At 41.2% G+C, this 27,818-nt stretch overlaps 1 protein-coding gene across 2 annotated transcripts in view; it reads right to left on the bottom strand.

The window, feature by feature from the left end:
• Positions 1-27,818, bottom strand: part of LOC122798813 — a 2,048,867-nt gene that overhangs the window by 14,964 nt on the left and 2,006,085 nt on the right. For both annotated transcript variants that reach the window (XM_044067935.1, XM_044067936.1), the window contains exon 24: positions 4,090-4,138. In XM_044067935.1, coding sequence (XP_043923870.1) covers positions 4,090-4,138 — 49 coding nt within the window. The remainder of the gene's footprint in view (positions 1-4,089; positions 4,139-27,818) is intronic.

Here is a 27,818-nt window from a genome sequence, read left to right as displayed (position 1 = left end):
TCTTTGCTGGTTGCTTCCTCTTACCTTCTTCCTGTCTGTCCCAAATCTCCCTCACCAGATTGTCTTCTGCTTTTCTACACATGTGCCCATACTATCATAATCTGTTCTCTCTAATTTTTTTCTGCAATTGGAGCTACTTTGGCGCTTCTGCTCTTATGTCCTCATTTCTTCGCCTGTCCCACAGCGTGCATCCTACCACCTTTTTCAGGCACTTCATTTCCGTCACCTCTAGCTTCTTCAACTGTTCTGCCTTTACTGCCCAGGTTTCTGTACCATACAGTAGTACTGGTCACACCACTGTCTTGTACACCTTACTTTTCAGCTTCTTTGGCATTCTTCTGTCATAGACTACACCTGATACTCTATGCCAGTTGGCTGCAGCCCCTCTGATTCTAGCTTTGACCTCTTCATTCAGACTACCCTTCTCCTCAACCACTCCTCCCAGATACTTGAAGCTGTTTACCTGTTCCACTATCTTCCCATCTATCTCTATTCTCAGCTTCTTCTTATTTCCCCAATCTGCTGCCATTACCACTGTCTTATCTGTGCTTAGTTTCATCCCATGTGCCTTCAGATTTGCATTTCATTCTCCTATCCTTTGCTGAAGTTCTAGATCAGAGTCTGCCTGTACTGCCACATCGTCTGCATACAGCAGCTTTGTTGCTCTGACCCCTCCAACCTATTTGCTGATGTAGTCCATTACAAGTATGAACAGCAGTGGGCTCAGAGCTGAACCCTGGTGTACACCCACTCCCACTGGGAACCCCTCAGTGAGGCCAAACACTGTTCGTACTTGAGTCACTGGGTCCTTGTACATAGCCTGTACTAATTCGACCAATGTTTCTGGACTTCAAACCACCACAGTACTACCCAGATCAGCTTTCTTTGGACCTTGTCATATGCATTCCCCAAGTCTAGGAAAGCCCAGTTTGACTCTCTCCTCATCTCTAGTTTCTTCTCAAGTATGTTTCAATGCAAACATCGGGTCAATTGTGCTGCATCCTGATCTGAATCCGAACTGTTCATCTCCCATCTTACATTCTACTATTCAGCGTATCCGTTTATCAATCACCCTCTCCAGAACTTTCATGCAATGTGGTAGGAGTTTGAAGCCTCTGTACTATCCACAGTTGTGGATGTCCCCTTTGTTCTTATACACTGGCACGAGTATGCTTATTCTCCAGTCATCTGGGATACAACCTTTCTCTCCACACTGCAATTAGTACCCTCAGGAGCCATTTCTCCCCTAACTCACCCAGCATCTTTATCATATCTGCTGTGACCTCATCTGAGCCTGCTGCTTTCCATGACTTCATCTTCCTTAGTGCTGCTCTTACTTCTTCTAAGCTGGGCTCCTCTTCTACTCTCATTGTAGGCTGTTTCTGGGGGCAGTACCGCTTCTGTGGGGTTTTCTTCATTCAGAAGCTGCTGGAAATACTCCTTCCATCTGCCTTTGATGTCCTGTGAGCAGGTTGTTGCTGGAATCCCTTATGAAGGGTGTCTGACTATCTTCTTTATCTTTCTGTCTTTGCCGTTTCTTTGTGCTCCTTACTGAGTCACTTTCCAGAAGTTGGTAGAGTGCCTCTGATGCCCTATTCTTTGCTACTGCAACTTCTTTCTTAGCTTCTTTGTTAGCCAACCAGTAGTCCTTCCTAGCTTGGTCAGTCTTTTCAATCTCCCACTTCTTCCTGCACTCCTTTTTTTGATTACTTCCTGCACTTCTGCATTCCACCACCAGCTTTCCTTATGTACCTTATTTCGATACCTGGCTCGGCCACATATCTTTAATGTAGTCCTAACACATGCTGTTTTAGGCGCTGCCACTCTTCTTCAACTCCACCTATTTCCTCTTCTTCTTGGGGTGCTAGAGCCCTGAGTAATTCCTTGAACTGCTGTACTTTCTCTCCAGTCAACTTCCAGGTCTTCAGCCTGGTCTCTGTTGACCTTAGAGCCTTCTCTGACCACTGCTTGCAGCTGATTGTGGCAACTATTGGGTTATGCTGTGGACCGACTGTTTCACTGGGGATGACTTTGCAATGATGGAGTCTACCCCAGTGCCTTTTCCTTACTAGGAGGAAGTCTACCCAAGTTGCATGTTGGCTTCTCTCGTATGTGATCTTGTGACGGTCTCTCTTTCTGAACCATGTGTTGGCTACTATCAAGCCATTTGCCAGACAGAAGTCTAGAATGGCTTCTCCTTCTTTATTCCTATTGCTCCACCCATGTGGACCCATGCAGTCCTCATAGCCTGTTCTGTCTGTCCCGATATGTGCATTTAAGTCACCCATTATCAACACCAATTCATGTTGTCCTGCTTCATCTAGTAGGGCCTGCAACTGCTGTCTGAATGCACTCTTTTCCTCACTATCACATCCCTGCTGTGGGGCATAGGCTGAGATTATGAATACTACCCTATCATTACACTGGAGTCTGATTGCCATGAGTCTGTCATTAATTCTGATGATATCCCTCACAGACTTCTGAAGCCTCTGTCTCACCACAATTCCTACACCATGTCTAGCCTGTCAACTAACTGAGTAGTAGAGTCTGGATCCCAAGCCAAGTGGCTTTGTTGCACTGCCCTTCCATCTCGTCTCTTGGATACAGAGGATGTCCAGCCTCCTCCGTATCATCATGTCATCCACTTCCAAGCTGCGTCCTGTCAGTGAACCTGCATTAAGCGTAGTAATTCTCAGTTCATGTTTAGCAGGTTGGTTGGTTTTATGTCCAGCTTTCGCTCAACAGAGCTATCCCAGGTAACCCAGGCTGGGCAACTGGACACCGGCCAGCCAGTAGCCCATTGACCCAGGGCTGCTGGGCTTTTATGGCGGACACACACTGGCAAATAGGGTCAAATATACCCCTCCCACCGTTAGCACGTGTCCCTGGTGTGGGTCAGAGTAGGCCGGGTCCTCAACCCACTTATCACCGGTAACTACCCATGCCCATTTTTTTGGCGACAGTCAACATGACTGAATCACCTAGAGCCATATTTTACACCATCAAGTGGCTAGCCCTGTCACGGTGCGCAGTTTGTGATCCGTGTTCTCCTATCTTGAGGATACTGCGCACAACAATAGATGCCCAAAGTGGTTGGTCTTTTTACAACTCCTCCCCCCATTGGGTACCATGTAGAGCCTGTGCTGCTGCCCACAGCTCCATTCATTGGTGAGTTTGAGATGGAAACACTCAGCATGTTTTTCTGACATGGGAGAAACCCCACGGAGAAAACATACAAACTCCAAACAGGCATTAGTCGGAGGTCAGGATCGAACTTTGTACCCTGTGCATTGGAGATGAAGACCTTAACCACTAAGCCAACTGGTCTCTTCTTTTATATACATATATATATATATATATATATATACACACACACACACATATATATATATATATATATATATATATATATATATATATATATATATATATATATACATATATATATATATATATATATATATGTGTGTGTGTGTGTGTGTATACATATATATACATATATATATATATATATATATATATATATATATATGTGTGTGTGTATATATATACATACACACACACATACTCGCACACAAACACGATCTCTGAGATTGCTCCACAGTGGGGAAAGGGCTTGCATGGGCTTAAGACCGGCAGAAGCGATCAAATGAGTTTCAATCACTTCTGCTTGTGTTAAACACGTTTGAGATTATGAATGTTCGATTATATGGAGTGTTTCCATATACATGTGCAATTTAATTTTATCATACACTGATTTTTGCCTTGTGATTTTTCCCATGACATTTCTGTTAGCTTTGTTTTTAGTGATTAAACTAGATAATGAAAAAGAGGGAAGATGGTAGGTTGCATAATTAACTTGTATGAACATTACACTATGGCCGAATCTCACATCACATGTCTGCTAGGGATAAGATTAAAGAAAGAAAAAGATAGCAAGCCAAAATCATTTCAAGCAATAACGGAATTTTGTATTTCTTCTCATGTACCAGTTTTATCTCATGCTTGAATTGCACTAAACTGTCTCCACTTTAAACATTTCCGTACAAACAAAATGATACCAAATACTGGGAAAAATGATCTACTCACCTGTAGCAGCTGGAACGTGAGACATTTTCCGCTGTGTGCCTTCCTCAACCTAAAATCCAGAACAAATTTAGTCAGTTGAAAATACTTACATGACTCTACAGACACTAGGAAAGATACAGCCTTTTAAACAAAAGCTTCATATGATATATATTCACTGCATCTTCTAATTTGCGAGGGATCCTTCTAAACTGGGTAACTAAACTACTGAATCTTCCTCTTCTGATATTCTCAGCTCAAACACATTTCTGAAATTTTCTCAGTCCTGTATGTGGGGTAAGGAATGGGCCTGTGCCTCCCATATTTTTCCTCAATGTCCAGTACCAAGGTACTCCTCTCAATTTGTCTCTACTGAATAAGTACAATTGGCAAGACAAAAACAAAGCTCAATTACATAACATAAAATTATATACTTGCCCAAATTTGCAGAAAAATGTATCCAAATCTGCTGGACAAGTAGTCTGTCAGAAGATAGGAGGATGGTGTGAGGACATATTAAGCACATAGGGTAGAAAGTCTCTATGCATGTTATAGGACAATATCAGTGAATATATATTAAAACTAACCTCACAGCCCTTTTGTACAGGGTAATTTAGGGGACAAAATCAAAACAAGTCCATTTTAAACCTTTCTGGGAAGCTGCAGGCAGATTAAGGCCTAAAGGAGTGTGCAACAGAAGTTTGTGTTCTGAAACACCAATAAGTAAAAGGAGGCCAGAGTTCTGCAATCAGGGCAAAAGCAACACTAGCTGAAGGTATGAAATGGCTTGTGCTGTGATGTGTGTTTGCAGCAAACATTTTTGAGGTAAGTTATGGAAGCAATGATAACCTAGGTAGAGTGGCTTTGTTACAGCATTTTTTAATAGATGGTTCGCCATCTGATGGCAAAATACAATGTACTAATTGTTACTTCCACAATATAGCAATTTTGACCCTAGCTATATACACCTATGAACACCTGAGTCTAGGTAGCCGCCCAGGGGATGAAGAAACTGGCCAGGGAATGGTGGGAGTAACTGGCCGACAGTCAGCTCATTTATCTCAAGAGCAGTGCTGACAGAGTGACTACAGAAGCTCTAAGGGTAGGAAGGGCCAGGTACTGCAGCTTCTACAAATGGAAGCTAGACACAAGCCTGCCAAGGCAATTGGAACAAGCAGTCCAATTTGGCATCTATAGGTTTTCGAATATGAGCAGTAACTGGGTCCAGCACTGTAGGCAACACATTAAGCTTTCTGTACAACTGGCAAAGGGAAGAATGCTGGAGATGACAGGACTATATGGCTGCGATTTCAGGCTCTCATTCCCTACTCCTGTTGTTCAAGGAAGCCAGGGGCTAGGAGACTGAATGGGACAACAGGGAATGAGGACAAAATATTAATTAGCAAAAAGAAAAGTGCAATAAAGTAATCCATTTAGAAAAGTTTGCTTAGTCATTAAACCCCCCCCCCCAACACAACAAATGAAAAAGTCATTCTGTCTTCTTGCACCTTTGGTCAGTAAGGAGCCACGAGTGAGTGGCCAACACAGCCAGCTCATTTTTTAAACATATTTATTAAATATGACATTTAAAAAGTTGCACAAGTACATCTACAGCAACAGAAAAAACATACTAACATTTCTTTTTCAAAAAGTACACATTGTAACAACTTTTATTCACTCCAATATCACAAACTGCTCTCAGTTCCTTCCCTAAATTTCACTGAACTTAAAACAGATGCATTCCGTTATCAAACAAGCAGATAAAGGTGGGGGGGGGATAGTTGTTCTTGAATAGGATTTATATATACAACAGATGACAGCACTATTGAATGATGCTAATACCTACACTAATGTGTCCAAAACTGCAAATGCTATTATTAAGAAGGTTTCCTTTTATGTTTTTGATATGCTTATGTCTAACATGATATCAGAAAATCTCTCTAGGTATTTTGAAGTTAAGCACCCACTTATTCCCATGTTATATGGTCTTCTGAAAATACATAAAAATTTGGAGTGTCCACCATTGTCTCTGGTGGAGGGTGGGTTACTGACCCCCCTTTCTATTTTTATAGAAAAGAATTTACACCCTATATTAGACAGCTAGTTACCAGAGATCTTACACATGACTATTGGTTGGTAACACTAGATATTGAATCTCTGTTTACTGTGATAGCAAATGAATGGAGCATAGATATCGGAAAGATTCGTAATGAACACTCGTCCTATAGTAATGACAAAGTTTTTTGTTATGTTTGAAATTGTTTTGGAAAACAATGTCTGTTTTCAACCATGAATTTTATGTGCAGAGGGTTGGTGTGGCTATGGGCACAGCATGTGCTATCAACTACGCCAACCTAGCACTTGTCAAATGGGAAAAAGAATATGTGTTGTCTTCCAATGGTTTTTCTGAACATGTGTTATGGTATGTACGCTTTGTCGATGACCTTTTTTATTACGGAGTGGCACTATTGATGGACTGGAAAGCTTTATAACATTTTTGGGGAATTCTACTAATTTCTTAAGATTCACTTATAAATATTCATCTAACTGCACTGAATTTTTTGGATGTGACGATCAATAAGGCCAATTTAAGTAAAATTAACATGTTTATATAGAAAACCAGTCCGTAAAAACAATTTGTTACATAGGGAAAGTATGCATCCTAGGCATGTCCCACGTAATGTTTTGAAAGGACAATGTTATCGAGTTATGCGTTTACATAATGATAACCATCAATTACAGACAGCTCTGAAATAACTAAAATCTGATGTTCTACAGAGAGGTTATAAGGAACATGAGAGTGACTCCTGTATAGAAGCAGCATGGCCTGAAAGAGAAAAATAAATGTAAACCTACTTCGAGAGGGTGGTTGTCACTGATTCCAAAGTGACACAGAATCCACAGAAAACTTGACATGTAAGGTTCCCTGTGACTTTTTCTAGCAATATTGATCCCTTTTGCAACATAGTTAAGAAGAACTGGAATATTTTAAATACTATAGAAGAATTGAAAGGTATCATAGATATAGTTCCCTACTTTATTTTAAAAATACAAATCATTGAAGAGACATCCGTGTCAACATGGGCACATGTATACAGAGCATAGACTACCTAATAAACAAGGTACATATATATGCTCAGCATATAAATATATTTATAGGCATCCCACCAATAGAACCCAGACTTTATGCAGACTGCAGAACCACTAATTTAGTAGACTTTTGTTTCTGTACTACATGCCATGCTTTTTACAGTGGAAAGACTAATATTCCTTTTAAAGATGGAATACTAGAACACTACACGGACATAAGGAATTGTAAGGAAAATAATGCACTAGCACAACATGTACTATGCTTTAGTACTGAACATAATTTTAAATTCATGGCTAGAAATTATTAACACTAATATTAAGGGTGGTGATGTTAGGAATATTACTGAGGCTGTTGAACAAAGATGGATTTTGATGCTACAAGCAGATAAACCACCAGGTCTAAATGAGGCCACCAACTTGAAAGTCTAAACAAAAAAGGCCAGCACCAGGTGTTGTTTACTGAATACTTTTATTCACACAATAGCACCAATGATGCTACTGTGTGAATAAAAGTATTCAGTAAACAACACCTGGTGCTGGCCTTTTTTGTTTTGTCCCTGAATGTTTTTTGGCCGTTTGCACCCACCGTACGAGCGAGGGTTTTTGTATTTGTCACATCTTTGAAACCTTTTCTTAAGGGATGTTCTTTGAAACACTAAAATGTCATAATTATTTTTATACTATATAAATGTGCTTTTTACTAGGTATATGTGTTTAATTATTTTGAGCTACTGACTGGATACTGAGTGCTTTAAACTGTGGAGTGATTTTGCATTAAGTTAGTCTGCATTAAGTTAGTCTGAAGTGATCTGTAGGTTTGTGAAAGCGCTTACTTTTTTCTTACAATAAAGTGTTTTTTTTTTACCTGAAGCGTGGATATTTGATGCCATTATTCTTAGTTTGATTCATGCCACAGTTGTTTTTGGCGTCAAATAGTAGTCTCTGGTCCTGTTTTTGTCATTTTATACAATAACATATACATACAGGAAGGGAAGGAGGAGGAGAAAAGGATACAATAAAGACCCCTCAGTCAGAAGGAAGGCAGCAGAAAATCAACAGAGCAGGAGGGATGGACAAAATACTACTACAGTGAGAAGTAGGACATCTAGTGTTAAGGTAAGATCTTACACAGCTATACTTTTTCCTTAGTTACCACTGTTGCAATATTCTTCATTCTTGGAAGAGTACAAAAGCCACTGGAAAGTATGGGAAGAGGAAGCCAAGAAAAGGCCCTCCAAAAACCCATGATGGAAGGCCCTAGCAAAACCTAGCCTAGCCCTAGAAATGATACCCACTTGTAATGTTTACTGAAAGCGTGAAAAGAACAAGTATCAGCTTCCAGGATGGATCTAGTAGCTGGACCCTTGAAAAAAGCACCAAAAGAGGCCACTGCCCTGATAGAATGAGCACAAACAGAAAAAAGATGCTTGTCATGAAAAGAATATCAAAAAGAAATAGCTTTAGAAATCCAGCATGAAATGGTTTACTTAGACACTGCCAAACTCAATTTCCTAACATGAAAAGGAACAAAAAGCTGCTCAGATTTCCTGATACGTTTTTGTCTTGTCTAGGTAACAGCTCAGCTGCCTATATAAATCCAAGGTCTGAAGAATCCACTCACTAAGATTTTGTGGAGAAGGGGGAACATAGAAGGAAGTTGAATGGACTGAATCAAGGACAAATCATTAACCACTTCAGGCACAGAAGGATTTGTATGAAGAAATACCCTCTCCCTGTGAACAAAAAAAAAAATACAACTATCTTGAGTGCTTGAAGTTCAGAGACCCTCTTGGCAGAAGAGTGAGCCATCAACAATATTGTCTTCCAAACACAATGTTGTAGAGAAAAGGAAACTGCAAGTTCAAAGGGGATGGATTCAATTTCTCAAGAACAAAATTAAGGTCCCAAAGAGGAAGAACAGGCTTTCCTGAATGCCAAGTATGAAGGAAGCCTTTCAAAAATTCTTTTGACTTTAAAAATCAGAAGCCAGATGTAGATTCAGTGACATACTGGAGAAATGGCTGACAAATGAGCTTTCAAATATGAATGTGCCAAGCCAGAATTCACACAAATTATGGACAGTAGTAATAACCACAGAAAAAGACTCAATATCATGCTTGAGATACCAAGGTAACTTGTTATGATTACCCCCTGGCCAGATGAAACAGAAGGGGGAACCAGTGCCTGTCGAGGCCAAAAGGGAGTCACAATCACAAATCTGGGCCTGTCCCACATGATCTTGTACAGAACCTTTGGTAAAAAAGGGAGAAAGGGATAGGTATACAGAAACTATCCCTTCCAAGAAAAACACATGGTTGTCCACTTTCCAAGACAGAGGACTTGGCACTCTAACAGAACTGAGGAAGTTGTCTGTGCACAGGGGAAGCAAAAAAGATGGACTTGTGGAGTACCTACCGATGCACAATATCCAGAAGCACCTACATGTGAAGTATCCATTTGTGAGGATTTGTCTTGGAGCTTTTCCAGAGTTTGCCACAAGACTGTGTTCTAATGGAATGTAAACTGTATGAAGAAACAAGTGATGGACTGCAAAATACAAAACCTGAAAAGCCAGCCTGCGAAGAAGGTAAGATTTTGTGCCTCCTTGTCTGGTGATGTACCACATGGCGGTGGTATTGTCTATAAAAAAGACATTACAGGACCTGAAGCCCAAAGGGAATGAAAGACCTGGAAAACTAGAATTTCAGCTCTCATCTCCTTAATGCTGATACGGTCTGCCAGTTTTTGGTAGTACCAAAGATCCTGGACTTTGAGGGTGACGAAGGAAGCTCCCCAATTTTGGACTATGAGGTTGTCGAAGGAGGCTCCGCAATTTTGATCAGAAGCATCAGCATACAGCTCCTGAGCAGGGAGAGGAACCTGAACAGGCAGACCTAGATTCAGGGAAATCTGGTGAATCCACCAGTGCAGCTCAAGCTTGAGACAAGGCAAGACAGGAACCAAATACTCCAGAGGATAACAGTGCTGAAGCCAAATAGTCTTAAGATACCAGTGATGTTTCCTCATATGGAATCTGGCAAAAACAACCATGGGGATGGTGGATGCCATGTACTCCAGAGCTTGGAGAAATTCTCTTGCAGCAATGATTGGAAGAAGTAAAAGGGAATGGAAATAAGCAGACAAAGAGAGGACATTAGGAGGCAGGAGACGAGCTATCATTGTAATGGTCCAGATCCACCAACCCAGGAACACTTGGTCCTGAGAGGGAGTCGCAGACTTCTTGAGATTGAGGGTGAATACCACCCTGAGTAGAAGCAGCACAGTGAAGAAGATCCTGAGGGAGGAGATGCTAAGAGGGGGCCTGAATCAAAACGTTGTCCAAGTAATGGAATATCTGAATTCCCTAAAGTCTGCAGAAGGCTACCACAGGGGCCAGACATTTGACCCTCAGCGTTTTACAAAGACCAAAAAGTAAAGCAGAAAACTGATAATGAGAAAAAGAAAAACAGAAACATAAAAACTTTCTGAAGACAGGGTGGACAGGAATATGAAGGTAACTATTCTTCAAACCTAGGAATACCAGAAAAGCTTGAGGAACATCCTGAAAGAGGGAAAGTTGAGAAAGGACATGACTAGAATGGGCCTCCACAACCCCTCTTTCCTGGGAACCAGAAACATCCTGGAATAAAAAAACTGCTTCCTGATAAGATAAGGGGACATGCTGGATGGTTCCCTTAACCATCAGATCCTGAGGAACCAAAGGAAAATGTGGGAACTGACAAAGGAGGTTGAGGAAAACACGTCCAGACTATAAAATAACCATTTTGGATAATGGAAAGCATCCACACATCTGTGGTTATCTGTTGCCAAACAGGAAAAGAAAGCGTCACCCTGAAGGACAGAGTAATGTGGCCGAGGGGGGTAGGAGTGGCTGAATCTCAAATAGAAGTTTTTTTAGGGAAAGGAAACTTCTGACCTTCAGAACCCTAAGAAGGCCTGTCCAGAAAAATTGTACTTGAGGCTCTCTTGCACCCCCAGAAGGCCGTTTAGGCTGCCTATGAGCAAAGGAAGGCTTAGATGGATAATTTCTCTAAAACTTGGGAACAGGAGAGAGAAAGATTGGTTAAAAAACCTGCATAACTTTACCCTTATCCTGAAGGGTCTTAGACAACCAGAATCTGTTTGGCACTGCTGCTCCAGAATTGTTTAAGGGGGAGTCTAATTACTTGGCCTTGATGTCTTCAGGCAGAACCTGGAGGCACAGCCAAGACTACATCCTCATTAAAGATACAGATGCAGCTGCCCTAGAGGAGGCATTAACAGCATCATAGAAGCATTTAATAGAGTGACGAGACACCTGAAAATTGGAGCTCAAAAAAGGGAACCACAGAAGTCTTAGCCTCAGAATCAAACATATCACCCAGAATGCTTCCAGCTTTGGAGAGGAGATTCATGCCTTGAAAGCTAAGGTACCAGACATGTATACTTTACCATACCTGTCCATAGCATGATGTTATTAGAAGGCAAAAGCTTAGATGAGAACAGCAAGTTAAATGGTTTATTAGTGGCTACAGAAATATCAGGATCGTAGAAAGGGCTTTAATACAAAAGCTTTTGCGCTTCAGGAACTTTATAGATCCTGTCTGGTTTTCTTAGGGTCAGGAGGTTGAGAAACAGGGGCCTGAGAAGCTGCAATGACAGTATCCAAAGGGGCATCCAGCCCTGAAAGGCCTGCAGAAGGCTGAGAAGAATCTATTTATAAAAGAGTTCAGGGTACCTTTTTCGAACATCAAAAACCTGGGAACAGTTCGATTTAAAATGTTCACCACACAAACCACCATATCACTAAAGGACAGTTCTTCCATAGGGGAGTCAGGAGAAAGTAAATTATTTTCTTCAGACCCCAGGAAAGAGGAGCATGGATCTCAGATGAATATGCCAACAAATATGCACCACAGTTTAACTCTTCATCAGAGGAACCAAAGTCTCTAGGACATTTGGAAATGGTGGAAGACCAGGGAGCAGAAGCAGGAACAGATAATCCTTGAGGGCTTGATAGCCGTAAGAACACTGAAAAGACCCTGAGTAAAATTCTGTCATTCTCTGTGGGGATCCTTAGCCAAAGGGGTCATGCGCTTAGACTTCTGCTTCTTTTTCAAAGGAACATCAGCTTCAACAAGTCTTGGGGTTTCAAACTCATGGCTATGTTAAATGAGGGTAGCAGGCAAATCTTTCCTAACAAGTATTGGGAGAGTCCCCCATATGGCTCTGTAATAATCAGCCATGGTTTCTCCTCCACATCCGCACCAGGCACAGCCTCAGTGACATGTGGGCAGGCAGCTCCAAGTTGGTCTCCAACTGAGTTGTGGCAGAGGAGCTGACATTGGTACTTAACAGTCCTCAAAGTTGTTCATCCAAACCAATACAGATGGCTAGTAGAGGCTGGAGAGCAGCAGAATCAGTATGCGCCTTACTGGCTTTCTTAAGTGGCAGATGAATATTGGGGCAGGTGGATTTGGCCCTGGTACCCTAAGCCAAAAGCTTCAACTGCTGGTTCTCCAAATAAATCAAGAGACAAAGATGACTGCAGAGTGTGTTAGGGACAAATCTCTCACTGCTATGGTCGTGTCTAGCACCTAAACAAAAAGGCCCTTTTCTATCTTTATGGGGAATTTGCCTCTCACACTCACATCTTCCCTTCCTGGGTGACATGCAAACTAAAGTGAAAGGAAGAAAAGAAAAAGAAGGAAGAGACCTCAATGGGACACTTATCTTTAGAAGGCTAGTTAGATGAACTGAAACAGTGAATGGCATGAATTCCGAATTCAAAGGTATCGTTTGGACTGATAGCAAAGAAATTCTGAGGATTAGGAGATTGGTACATCATAGGTTCATAGATTAGTACTAAGCTAACTGCCCTTGTGAGCCTTTTTAAGCCTAGCCAATTATCCCATGTGAGACTCAAACCCTGTACCTTGTGTTTGTAAGGCAAACACCTTAACCATTAGGCCACCCTCCCAACCCTTCATATCTCTACCTTATGCCTTGCACATAGGACATACATCTGATGGTATGGCACCTGGCAGGTGTAAAGACTTTGGTATGCTAGCCAGATGTTCGGCTATCCTCAGAAGGATATCCCAACAGTGAAGAATACAACAGTGATAAGGAGGGAAATCCTAATATAACCTTATGATGTTTGGGCAATTCAGATCCTATATCCCTGCTCAAAAGAATCATATCCTTAGTTACAACATTTCTGGCCAAGTACTCTGTACAGCATTTTTAAAATCTGCCATTTCTAAGGAATAAAAGCCCCCCCCCCCCCGGATTCTCCTGAGTGAAAAGCAGGCGAATGACTCAGAGAAAATGTGAGCTGAACCAGACAGATGCATACACACTGAAAATGATCACTGCTCCCTTAGAAGGGTTTGGAATATATGAATGATGAAGATGTCAAACGAAATGGGTAGGAGTGTTATATTTAAACTATCAATGCATTTGGTCCATAGATGAAAAAAAAAAAAAAAAGTTAGGCTCAGCACTCAACCCCCCCCCCCTCCAAATCTATTTTTCTATTTTCAACTTAAGTTACAAAAATAGCTAGTATGCAATAGGTTGAGTTTATACCTAAACATAATTTATTACATTAGTAAAAACAAACATAACAAGTAGACATTAACTATATGTGCAGTACAATATTATCAAGCTAGAAAAAAGGCACTTGGATTACTACTGATCAAAAAAACATTCAACTGCAAAAAAGTTTTTATATCCAGAAGTATTAGGGTAGGAAACAGCTTATGGTGTACAGACCATAATAAGGAATACTGTGTTGTGTCCACCTTTTAAGAGAATCCACAAAAATGAAAATTATTTGCAAACCCCTGGTGGTTTCCTTGTCCAAATATATATGCAAAACTTGGTTTGCTGCCTTCTTAGGTAAACATCATTTTTACTGCAAATTGATCCCTTTTGTCTGAGGATGGAATCAGCAAAACTGTAGTGCTTATTTGGTGTTATCTTCTCTGCCTGACTATTGCTGACCTGTCGGCTTTTCATTTTGGACAGAACTTATTCATTTAAAGAGTTTGGTTACTTATTTTTCTAATTAATTAAACATTTTGTTGACTGGGAATGTCTGACTGAGCTTGTGCCCTTTTTCAGCAGAGGCCCGGGGAGAAAAGCTCCACAAAGTATTAAATACACCATAAAAATGTTTACAAACAGTACAGTATACATGACATAATATAAACTTGTATTATAATGCTTGGATTCCCACTTGAAGCATGAGTTTAAAAAGGTGTTATTCATAAAAAAAGGCAATAAAACAATGTTAGAGTCATTCATATACCTCCAATACATAAGGAATTCCCCATTTAGGGGGGAAGTAATCTTTTTCATATATTGCATTTTGCTGGGATTTAATTTGTTTGCTCTTTTTGAAGTTTGAGTTCATGGTTAGGGTCAGTTAAAGAATTGTATTGCAGACGGTGAACAACATCAAACTAGCTAGTGGTAAGAGCTAAAAAACAGCATTCCTCATTTTAACGACAAATATTTAGTGGCATCTTTATTTTGTTTGTAAAAAAAAATGGACTTACAAAACCAGAGGTACAAATAAAAGTAACATTAATATAAAATTAAATCCGCAAAGCTTTCAGGACAATATTCTTCATCAGTGTATAATAAAAGCAATGAACTTCTTTAAATTTCTATAAAACACATGACTCCGAAAACTAATCAATCACATAGTGTAAGTAAATCATGAGATCAGATAAAACTACATAAAATTAATTGAAAACGCACTATATAATAAGTATAATATGACTCTATAGAAATAATAAACTTACAGTTTTATCTATTTCAGTTTCAGGATAAGCTTAATACTAGTAACATTTATTTCAGAAAGCAGATCAGTTTCAAACTTAAGTAACATTCATATTCAAGAATTTCTAATTTATTGTTCAAATCCCGTCCCTCAAGTTAAGACCTTTTCTGAATGACTGTTAAATTAGAAATAGAATATAGACGATATTCAACATCAAATTCATTAAAAACAGACTGTGCAACTATAAGATGAACCTACAGAAACAATAAGTTTCATTTAGTTGAACTGCTTGTTTGACTGGCTGTCCTCTGTCGGACAACTGCTGATTTCTGTCTGCATTTCATTTTGCTCACCACCTGCCCTGCTGATGTTGTATTTTTAAACTTGATGGCTTTTGAGTTGCCTACCCCTACTACAACTTTGATTTTGGACACTCCTCCCATTCTAATCTCATTTAGCTCATTCCACTGTGCACTGAGAGAGCAGCTGGGAAGGCGCTTCCCCTTAGCCTCAAACTTGAATTATATTCTATTTCCTACCTTCACACTTACGGAAAAAAAATGCACTTTATTTAGCTGATTTTACTGTATTTCTGATTCTTCCTACTTTATTTAGCTCCTCACCCAATGCAATATATTTGCTCAACAGATCTGACTATAAGGCAGTATTAGTTAAAATAAAAATTAAATCCGGGGAGCCAGCAAAACAAACAAAAAAAAAACTCAGATCCCCCGTCAGCAATCTATAGGAGACCATGCCTGGCTTACAAGGCATCCGCAACCCCCTCACTTATAATCAATCATTGGCAGCACCCTTTTTCCCATTATTTCTACATTTGGTTGGGGTGCCATGTTAACTGTTGCCATCTCTCTCGACTCAGTACCACACTCCTGACTTCTTTAACACTCATACTTGACTGTTGCAGATATTCTTTCACACAATCCATCCACCTCTTCACTGGACCTCCTTGCTTCTTCCTGTCGGTCCCAAATATTCCTCACCATATTATCTTATGCTTTTCTGCATGTGTCCAAACCACTGCAATCTGTTCTGTTTGATCTTTTCTGCAATTGGGTCTACTTTGGGTTCTGTTCTTATGTCCTCATTTCGTCTGTCCCACAGTGTGCATTCGACAACCTTCTCAGGCACTTCATTTCCGTCACTGCTAGCTTCCTTAGCTGTTCTGCCTTTACTGCCCAGGTTTCTGCATCATACAGTAGTACTGGTCACACAACTGTCTTATACATATTACTTTTCAGCTTTTTTGGCATTTTTCTGTCATAGACTACACCTGACACTCTATGCCAGTTGGCTGCAGGTTCTCTGAACCTAGCTTTGACTTCTTCATTCAGACTTCTCAACCACCTCTTCCAGATACTTGACTCTGTTTACCTGTTCCACTACCTTCCCTTCTATCTTTATTCTCAGCTTCTTCTGATTTCCTGTCTTATCTGTGCTTAGTTTCATCCCATGTGCCTTCAGTTTTGCATTCCAGTCTCCTATTGTTTGCTGAAGTTCTGGCTCAGTCTGCCTGTAATGCCACATCGTCTGCATAGAGCAACTTTGTTGATCTGTCCCCTCCAACCTGTTTGCTAATGTAGTTCATCACCAGTATGATTAGCAGTGGGCTCAGAGCTGAACCCTGGTGTACACCTACTCCCACTGGGAACCCCTCTGTGAGGCTGAACACTGTTCATACTAGAGTCACTGGGTCCTTGTACACAGCTTGCACTAATTCTACCACTGTTTCTGGGACTTCAAACCAACACAGTACTGCCCAGATCAGCTTTCTTGGGACCTTGTCATATGCTTTCTCTAAGTCTAGGAAAGCCCAGTTGGACTCTCTCCTTATCTCTAGCTTCTTCTCAAGTATCTGTCTCACTACAAACATCGGGTCAAATGTGCTGGATCCTGAGCGGAATCAGTGTCATCTCCCATCTTTACATTCTACTACTCTGCATACTCGTTTATCAATCACCCTTCTCCAGAACTTTCATGCAATGTGATAGGAGTTTGATGCCTCTGGTATTGCCCACAGTTGTGGACGTCCCCTTTGTTCTTGTACACTGGTATGGATATGCTTATTCTCCAGTCATCTTGATTATGACTTTCTTTCCACACTGCTATTCGTATCCTCAGGAGCCATTTCTCCCCCATCTCACCCACCATCTTTATCATATCTGCTGTGACCTCATCTGAGCCTGCTGCTTTACATGACTTCATTTTCCTTAGTATTGTTCTTATTTCTTCTATGGTTGGCTCCTCTCACTGTAGGCTGTTTCTGGGGCAGTACAGCTTCTGTGGGATTTTCTTCATTCAGAAGCTGCTGAAAATACTCCTTCCATCTGCCTGTGAGCAGGTTATTGCTGGCATTCCTTATGAAGGGTGTCTATCTTCTTTACCTTTCTGTCTTTGCCTTGCAACCTGATACAGTTTCTTTGTGCCACTTACTGAGCCACTTTCCAGATGTTGGTAGAGTGCCTCCGATTGCAACTTCTTTCTTAGCCAACCAGTAGTCCTTCTTAACCTGGTAAACTTTTTATCTCCCAATTCTTCCTGCACTCCTCCTTTCTTTTGATGACTTTCTGGACTTCTGCATTCCACCACCAGCTTTCCTTATGTACCTTATTTCCATACCTGGCTCGTCCACATATCTTTTCTGTAGTCCGAACACATGTTGTGTTTAGGCACTGCCATTCTTGTTCAACTCCACCTATTTCCTCTTCAGGTGCTAGAGCCCTGAGTAATTCCTTGAACTGTTTCTCATCAGCCAACTTCCAGGTCTTCAGTCTGGTTTCTGTCGACCTTAGAGCCTTCTTTGACCACTGCTTGCAGCTGATTATGGCAACTAGTGGTTTATGCTGTGGGCAGATGATTTCACTGGGGAAACAGTCAGCCCACAGCATAAACCACTAGTTGCCACATCTGTGCTACTAATGTATGTATGTCAGTACTGCGCATGAAAGGGCCTTCAAGGATGCTGGAGGAAGAGGGCATTTGTACTCACATAGTTAAAACTCTGTGGCTGTCAACCTGGATTAAAGGGATGCACTGATACAGTGGACTATATCCCTGCAGTGACTTCACACAGTCCTTTTGGATCTCACACATTACTCAAGATATCATTGTGTGCGCCGATATATGAATAAATGAGGAAAGTACAGTTGTGCAAGAAAACTTACCATAACAGGAGATGTTTGAAAATAGATCACTGTTGCTGTAGCCTAAGCTATACAGGACATATCTTGCCAAGATCTGACATCAGACTAGTACTCAAAGCTTCAGGTCATATTCCATGCATCAGTATGCCTAAGAAGACATAACAGCATGTTGGTATAAAAGTAGATGTATGGATGCCAAAATTCAGTGTTTTCTTGTCTCTCAGACAGGGAAGTTACAACCCAAAAACATCAAGATCCTTGCTTTTCCCAGTCTCTCAGCACTTATAAGGGGTAACCCCACTCTTGCAGAAATATGAGGTAGAAGAGTGGGTGTTAATAACAAAACCTCAACCAGAATGTTAAGATGGGGTATAAGAAGGGAGACTACTGCTGCTGCAACAGTGATGTATTTGGACATCTGTTATTTTAAGTTTAAACAACTGCACTATGTTCATCATTAGATCACAGATGCAGTAGCCTAAGTTATACAAGACGATTACCAAAGCTTATATAGTCAGGGAGGAGGAGGAAGAGTCAGACCTCACTTACCCATGGAGAAGAGTCATAGCAAAACCTACTCTTGATCTAGAGGAGGAGTCAGTTTTATTATGCTTAGTTAACACTTGCACAGACTATCAATTTGCCTCCTGTAGAACACTTCCAGAGTCTACCCCTTTCCAAAAAGCTCTAGAAATAGCCACTGCCCTGGCAGAATGAGCTTTGGCCTCAAAGAGAAGGGAGGAGTCTTTCCATGATAAAAATACCAAAACTGGACATCATGGGATACCCTTTCAAAATGATCTGTTTTGACAGTGGTTGTCCCTTCTTCATATATTCACAGGAAACAGCAGCTCACTAGAATTTCTAAAGTCCTTTGTTAAGTCAATGTAATGTATCAGTTATCTGTAGACATCCAGATTATGCAAGATTGTATTCCCTTATATTTTTTTGGCTCAGGAAAGAAGACAGGGAAATAAATTGATTTAAGAGTGAATTCAGATACCAGGTTTGTCATGAAAGCAGGATTAGTTCTTAAAGATACCCTATTCTTTTGAAAGATGAAGTGAGGTTGAATCACCATAAGAGCTTGCAACTTACTCTCAGAACTGAAGTCAAGGCAGACAGTAACATGGTTTTCAATGTCAGGAAATTTAAATCAGTCTCAAGAGGTGGTTTTGAAAGGAAAAAATTACTTACTTGTTACAAAGTTAAGATCCTGAGGAGGAGTCACCTGTTTTCAAGATGGAAGAAATGTGCAGTACACCCGTTTTAAAAACTGTTATATTCAGGTAAATTTTGGGTCTTTAAACTATGCAAAACTACTGATGACTGATCCAGTTGTTTCATTCCCTAGACACTGAATCAGCAGCATCATAACAGCATCTCAAGAATATCTGGTAATCTGAATGAATGAAGGGAGTTAAAGAAGAATCAGATTTTGAACTAGGTATAATTTAGCAAAAGATGACAGAATTTGGACATTTTGGCCTGACAAATGACAGCGCTAAATGCTAAGGTTGAAGAAATGTAAAACTTTTTTCTGAATCTATCAGGGGCTCTACCATACTTGTCAGAGGGAATTAGATTTGAAGCAGCAAGATGGTTACAGAGCTAGAGGTTTTTGATAATGAAATTACTGAAGTCTCAGCCCTGGGGTTACAGAAGAGGTACCTATGAGTCGGAGATGTGGCTTATACAGTTTCTGATTTTCTAGGAGCAGGAGGGTGGCAATCACGAAAAAGTACTGGCTGCATTAAAAGGGCTGCTACTGTAAGTAGGTGTACAGCCATTGGTTTGTGCATGTCTGCCAACAAAAGGTCATAGTACAGCTGCTGAATTTCTGGTATCTCTTTATGCACCACTTTAAAAAAATTCCTTCATCCTTCCAATAGTAGCAATGACGCACACAATTCCTCCATATGGGAATCTGAATAAATGTTTTCTGCAGATTCTGATTCCCAATTTTCAGGAAAAAAAATGGGAAACTGTTCAAACCTAACACCTCTACCTCACAATCAGCTTCTGAATTTGGAAGAGGAGGAGTTTATTCTTTCTGAATGAGGAGGGGGCTGAAGAAACAGTCTGAAGTAAATAAAACACCTTAAATAAATCTCCAACAACAGAGAACCATGTCTCTTTTGTATCCCTGGACATACGGGCAAACAGACTGGAAAGTGACTTGCCTTTTGGCATCTCCCTGGATGCCAGACAACTCATCAGTAACTACTTATCTATGGGATGTCTATATCCTCTTCCTATACAATCAAGCGAGGTTCTCCCTTGTCCACACTGGATATACATCTGGCCCCAGAGGACAGGCCAGACTCCCAATGAACAGCAACAGACAAGCCAAAAGCAGCAGATGAATGGTCCGAGAGCTACAATATTGTCACAGTGGAGTCAACCACTGAGGGGCAGACTTTTTGTTTGATGTCCTGGAGAGGAACATGTGGAGGTAACAACACTAAACTCCATGGTTGGCAGAGTAAATCATTTAAACTGCTGATTCTGTACAAAAAGTTTGATGGCACCGAAATGGTTACTAAGGTTCTTAAGTTTGAAAAAATAAGCAAATGGAGCATGTTCCTCACATAAACAGAATAAGAAAGGCTGTGTGGGAATCATTACAAGAGATGTGATGTCCATATAAGCAATTAACTTTTCTCTCAGATGTAAGCCAAAAACACAGACAAATGGAAGGAAATTCTTAAGAGGGTACTTATCAGCTAAAATAAAGACAGTGGACAGAGATGCTTACTGCAAGCTTCAACATCAAGAAAGCTCTGGAGTTTTGGCATTTGTACGTCTAACTTTATAAGAGCACATTCTCATGCCTCATTGGATGAGCAGGTCCATGGAAGGTGCCCCTAAGCTGGCTGAACATCCAGTGCGTACAAAGATACCATAAATATATGTATGTATTTATAGATCAGACTATTCTCAACAGTGATTTAATGACTAACATCAATCTACAATCTCACACATTACCAGGGTTTGCCTATGAATAATGAGGAGCTACAAATAGTCTATCACATTACCTGGGATACTCTCTTGCATCTTCCTATGAACAATAATGAACTATTATCAGTTTCATATATTAACTGGGACATAAAGTACAGTTGTGTAAAATCTTACCATAACAATATACGTCCTCTTCACTGCAGCAGTGTTCTTTACAAAAGGGATCCTCTGCCAAGCGTAGCTTGAAGTCCGGCCGGTATAACAAAGTCTTTAGGTTGTAATAGGTATGCTGTATGTCACATTTATGTTCCCTGTGCATGGCACAGGACATAAAGGTGACATTCAGAATTAATAAAGCCATAGAAGGAACGACAGTCTAAGGGCACAAAGTGGTAACAAGTACATCCAGAAGGAGAAAAGGAACAGTGGGAGAATGGAAAGCGCAAATACTGCAACAGTGGAAAGGAGGACAGCCACTGTTATGGTAAGATTTTACACAACTGTACTATGTCCTTCCATATCACTGCTGCAGTATTTTTTTATAACAGGGACAGTACAAAAGCTCAGGAAGAAAGGGGGAAGGAGGTAGGACCAGCAGTGCCCCCCAAGGAAACCATGTAGAATAGCCATGGCAAAACTGGTTCTAGCCATAGAAACAACATCCAGCTTATAGTACTTGGTAAATTTATGCACAGAAGTCCAAGTAGCTGCCTCAAGATTAGAATATGAATCCAAGCCCCTGAAAAAAGTGCCAGAAAAGTCACAGCTCTGGTAGAATGAGCCTTAACTGAAGAAGAAAGGATTTCTCTCATGAATGGAATAACAAAAGGGAATGTCTTTAGATATCCAGGAAGAAATTGTTGGCTTGGAAACAACCAAACCTAAAGATTTAGGATAAAAGGAAACAAAAAGCTGCTCAGATTTATGAATGGCTTTAATTTTATTCAAATAATATCCGAGTTGTCTATGCAAATCCAAGGCGTTTAGAAACTTCTCAATAGTGGATTGTGAAGGGAAAAAAGGGGACAAATGAATACATTGATTAAGAGACAACTCTATTAGCCACCTTGGGCATAATAGAAGGATTAGTATGAAAAAACACCTTGTCCTTATGAAAAACCAAAAAAGAAGAAACAGCCATAAGGTCTTGCAGCTCTAACACCTGGCTGGCTGAGGTAAGTGCCAAAAGAACAGTCTTCCAAGGACAATGCTGTAAACAAGGTGAAGCTGCAGGCTCAAAAGAAACCTAAGTCAGTTTTTTCAAAACAAAATTTAGGTGCCAGGAAGAAGGAATAGGCCTTCCTGTGAGGCCTAATATGAAGGATGCCCTTTAAGATTGTTTGAGCTTAAATCTAGAAGCCAAAGGGGAAGTCAAAGGCAGACAAGCAGAAATAGCTGACGGGTGGGCTGTAACAGAAGAGTATGTCAAACCCAGCACTGAACAATTCACAAAAAGAGAGAGCCAAAGGAACTTCTGCAGTAAGTGGATCCATGTTATGAGAAAGACACCAGACAAAAAATATCTTCCATATAGATGAACATGATTTCTGATACTGGGTTTCCTGGCAGGACCAAAAGCATGTCTTCAGAAAAAAAGGTGTCTAAAAGGGGTCAAAACCCTATCACACACAATGTCAATTGAAGAGTGACAGGTAGAGATGGATGAGAGACCCCTCATCTTGCGTGAGTAGGTCCACCCTGTGTCAAAAGTTGTGAGGGAACCAATGCTGTGTGGTCCAAAAGGGAGTCACCAACAAGATATTGGGAATATCCTATTTTATCTTGAACAGGACCTTTACTATGAGATGAAGGGGAGGGAAGGCATAAAGAAGCATCTCCTTCCAAGTAATAGACAGGATGTCCACCTTCAAGGCCAGAGGACATGGGATCTGCTGCAAAAACGAGGAAGATGTTTGTTCAGAGTGGAGGCAAAAAAATCTACTTGAGGAGTACCCCACTGGTGGACAATGTCCAGAAACACATCTCTGTGAAGCACCCACTTGTGAGATTGTGTTATGAACCTGCTTAGAGAATCTGCCACAAAGATCTGATTGGAAGAAATGCAAACTGCCTGAAGGGTGACCTGAAACTGGACAGCTAGTTCCAAGACCTGAAGAGGTAGTCTGCACAGGAGAGAAGATCTTGTCCCCTTTTGCTTGTTGATGTACCGCATCACTTTGGTACTGTCTGTGAAGACTTTGAGGGGCCCTGGAAGGAAAAGAGCCTGAAGAGCCAGGAGAAGGGCTGTCATCTCTGATACTGATGTAGTCCTTCTGTTGTTGAAGAGACCAAAGGCCCTGCACTTTAACAAAACTGAAGGAGACCCCCATCACACATCTTAGACATCTGTAAAAAGAGTTCCTGAGAGGGGACTGGAGGTTGAAAAGAAAGCCCTGGCTTGATGGACAACTGATGAATCCAACACTGAAGTTCTAACTTGAGACAAGGAAAAAAGAGGAACTGGAAAATCTAAAGGATGTTGATGCCAGACTGACTTTAGGAAGCTTGGCCAGAGGAAGCAGAGAATGGTGGAGGCCACGTAACCCAGAGCCCTTTGAAACTCCCTGGCTGCAATGGAGTTCAGAGAAACAAGAGATTGAAAGAGTGCAAACATATTTAAAGCCTTATGAGGAGGTAGAGACGCCAGCATTGGAAATATTTGGAGCCTGCATCCTAGAAAAACATGATCCTGAGAAGGATTCAGGTATGATTGTTTTGAAATTTACAGTAAACCCTAGGCTTTGCAGGTAGCAGGGAAGATGCTGAAGCAAGATCTCTGGAGAAGAGGACTGCATTAAAAGGTTGTCCATGTAAGGAAAGATCTGTATTCCCCCCAATTTGCAAAAAAGCAATCACAGGCGTGATGCATTTGGAAAAGACGCCTGGGGCACTGGAGAGGCCAAAGGGCAAAGCAGAGAACTGAAAATGCAAGGAAGCAACACATAAATGTAAAAAACCTCTGAAAAGGGAATAATTGGGATATGGATATAGGCATCCTTGAGATCTGGGAAAACAAGAAAAGCAAGAAGATGAAACTAGGTTTGATGGGACAGCAACCGAAAGGAAGGAACCTTCAAAAAAGTGTTTAGGTGAGGGAGATCCAGAACGAGTCTCCAGATGCCTTCTTACCTGAGGACCAAACATATTCGGGAGTAAAACCCCTTCCCCTTCTGAGGAGCTGGAACATCCCGAATTGTTCCCTGAGGCAACAGGTCTTGAAGTACCTCTAAAAAAAGAGCAGCTGTTCCTGAGGAGGCTAAGGAATGCCCAAAGGGGGGGGGGATTTCCAAACCATAAAATACCCTTGGTGGATAAGGGAAAGAACCAAAGAATCCAGAGTGATCTTTAAACAGGAAGGGACAGGGAAAGATGGAGAGACAGGGATGTGACTGACGAGAGAGTGGTAAGGATGGTCAGACAACACCTGCTTTGGAGGAAACGGAAGCTTCTGAGCTGAAGAAGTTTGAGTAGACTTAGCAAGAGGAGCCCTTAATACCACCCTTCCTACCTTTGGGGGGACTTTAAGACCATCTGCGACAAAGGCAGGTTTATTAAGGTAATTCCTTTGGAACTTGGGAAAAGGTGAAACAAAAATATGTCCCATATCCTGTAAAGCCTTACCCTTTTCCTGAGGAGACAAACAGCTCAGCAGCAGCAGTGCCAAAAAGATGCTTGTTGCTCAGAAAAGCATCTGTCATTAGCCTTAAATCATCAGGCGGAAGGGGAAGTCGAAGCCAGGAATACCTCAACACAGGACCAAAAGCAACAGCTTTAGATGAGGCATCAGGTGCATTTAATAGAATGAAAAAACAAGCCAGTGACCATCAAAAATCTTTTATTACTCCTGACGTCTCGTCTTCAAGCCTTCAAGTAAGATAAAAAACATAAGAAATCTCCCATGTATATATACTACAACTCATTAATCAATAAATAAAACAATTAGTACAATTAAAACATACTCAGAACCTTAAAGTGGCAGAGTTACATTTCAGAGCAAAATTTTCCAGTTAAACTCTGAATTCATGCCTTTGGGGCTTAAAGTGTCAAACTTAAGAATGTAAAGAGCTTCTTTATAAAGTAACTTGTTTTTCATACAAGAATCCAAGGGAACCGTATCAATTCTTTCTAAAACTGTACCCTGTAAACCTGTTGCAGAACTTTGATGTACATTCTGAAAATGCACCGCTACTGAACTAGATTCTTTAACATTAGTTATGTCTCTAATATGTTCCAACAGTCTTACTTTAAAAGCTCTTTTTGTCCAATATAAAACTTGCCACAAGGGCACATGAAGGCATAAATAATGCCTTCTGTATTACATTTAAAATAAGAAGTTATGTACCTACCATAACGTTCCATGTTAGTTGTCTTCTCTCGCCTTCTTTCTTGCTTGATGGGTTCGGAGCCGATCCTCGGCCCGACCGCACTTGCTAAGCTCGAGAGTCACTTTTACCAGCTCGAGGCAGCCCCATATCCCATGATGCAAGGCGGTAAATACCCAGATCTCGTTTGCCGCTTCGCTGATGAGGTCCTCCTTTTACCAGCTCCTGGTAAGTGATTTGCTACTTTACATTTTTAGCCCCTTTTTGACAAAAAACCCTTAATTGTTAGTTTTATCTTAATTTTAAACCCTTTCTGACAGGAAATTCTCTGTCTCCTCTTATTTTTTTAGTCAGACTTTCACCCAACCCATCCCCCCCCTGTTAGGGTGTGTGTGTGTTTGTTAGTTATACCTTTTTGGTATATTTAATTTAATTTCTTTGACTGGTGTGTGTCTCTGTGTGTTTACACCATGTCTAAAGAAAGGGTCTCAGGCTTTAAGAAGTGTGACTCGTGCTGTCAGAAAATGTCTCTGACAGACGGTCACACTTCTTGCCTGTACTGTCTGGGGCCTCTTCACCTGCAGGACTCCTGTGCTATATGTCATTCTTTCAGCCAGAGTGTCCTGCAGGAAAGAAGGAATAAGCTGATTTTGAGGGGCCTTCTTAAGCCGGAGGGCTCTCCGGCTAAGTCGGCTCCATCCAAGACTTCTAAGTCTTCCAAGGCCCAGGCTTCTGTGTCCAAGCCTGCGGCCTCGGCTCCGACTCATTCAGAGTCGAGATCGGCTCCGGCTGGAGCCGATTCTGGTTAACTGAACCTTCGCACCGATGGCTATCGGTGCCGATTCTGGTTCGACCACTTCGTGTCGGCTCCGATCGGGTTCCGACCACCATGTGGCTCAGGCATCGGTGTCGGCCCGATCGGCTCCGACACCGTTACTTTTGTGGCTGTATCGGCTCCGCTGGAGCCGATGCATCAGCTACCTGTCGGCTCCGATAAGTTGTCGGCTCCGACAGGTTCAGTAGTTTCATCGGTTCCGATGGCTCCTTCGAGGAAGAGGTCTAGGTCTCCTTCCTTGGAGCCGATACTTTCGCCCGCTTCACCTCTCCTCTCGGAACGGAGCCATCGGAGCCGATCTTCAAGGTCATCCAGGCTTTCTGACCATGATTTAGAGAGAGTGGTCAGTAGATTACTTAAGTCACAGGCACTGGCCCAAATGTTACATAGTCCGTCTCAACAGACGACTATTGATCCACACCCCATTGCAGTTCCTCCTTCAACTCTACCCCAGAGCTTGGAGTTGGAGTCTTCGGGAATGGTTACTGCTACGGCTGAGGGACAGATACCCCCTTCTGTTCCTTCAGCCTCTACTCTTATCTCCACACACACCAGTCAAAGAAATTAAATTAAATATACCAAAGGGTATAACTAACAAACACACACACACACCCTAACAGGGGGGGGGATGGGATGGGTGAAAGTCTGACTAAAAAAATAAGAAGAGACAGAGAATTTTCTGTCAGAAAGGGTTTAAAACTAAGATAAAACTAACAATTAAGGGTTTTTTTGACAAAAGGGGCTAAAATAGTAAAGTAGCAAATCACTTACCAGGAGCTGGTAAAAGGAGGACCTCATCAGCGAAGCGGCAAACGAGATCTGGGTATTTACCGCCTTGCATCATGGGATATGGGGCTGCCTCGAGCTGGTAAAAGTGACTCTCGAGCTTAGAAAGTGCCGAGTCGGAGCCGAGGATCGGCTCCGAACCCATCAAGCAAGAATGAAGGCGAGATTGACAACTTAACATCTATCTTTAACATTAAATTTCTTTCCATTAATATATTCAAAACTATTTGCAACATATTTACAAGCTTTCCACTTTCCACACACCCGAGTACCTATATAGGGAATAATAGAATCTAAATTAACTGGGAGCATGATGAATCTACCTTTAACGAACATATTTTCAAACTTCTCCCCACCCTGTAAGACACTAAGTTGCTTAGGGAGCCATGAATACATTGTTTTTTTGGATTGCAGATAATTCCAGTAATATTTTACTAAATCAATCAAAATATCACTAAAAAAGAAGTTATGTACTCACCATAATGTTCCATCTGAGTAGTTATACTTCATTTTTCTGCAACCTGTGGGTATTCAGATCCATATCGGATCTGAGCCGGCAAAATATTTTCTAGCATCTGCTCCTCCTCCTCCTCCCCTATCCATAATGCACCACCATCTCCTGCCTTCCCTCAGATAGAGTTTGCTGCAACTATTACACATTAGCAACTCAGCCCAAAGAACCCAACATACTTATGGATATGATCAGGTCAGGGGGACGGAGGGAAGGTTGCAGAAAAATGAAGCACAACTACTCAGATGGAACGTTATGGTGAGTACATAACTTTTTTTATCTGAAGTAGTTAATT

This window comes from Protopterus annectens, chromosome 3.part1, assembly GCF_019279795.1.
Source record: "Protopterus annectens isolate FY-2018-M chromosome 3.part1, PAN1.0, whole genome shotgun sequence".
Classification (NCBI taxonomy): Eukaryota; Metazoa; Chordata; order Ceratodontiformes; family Protopteridae; genus Protopterus; species Protopterus annectens.
Note: the sequence above shows the minus strand (reverse complement) of the source record. Positions and strands in the feature narration are given on the sequence as shown.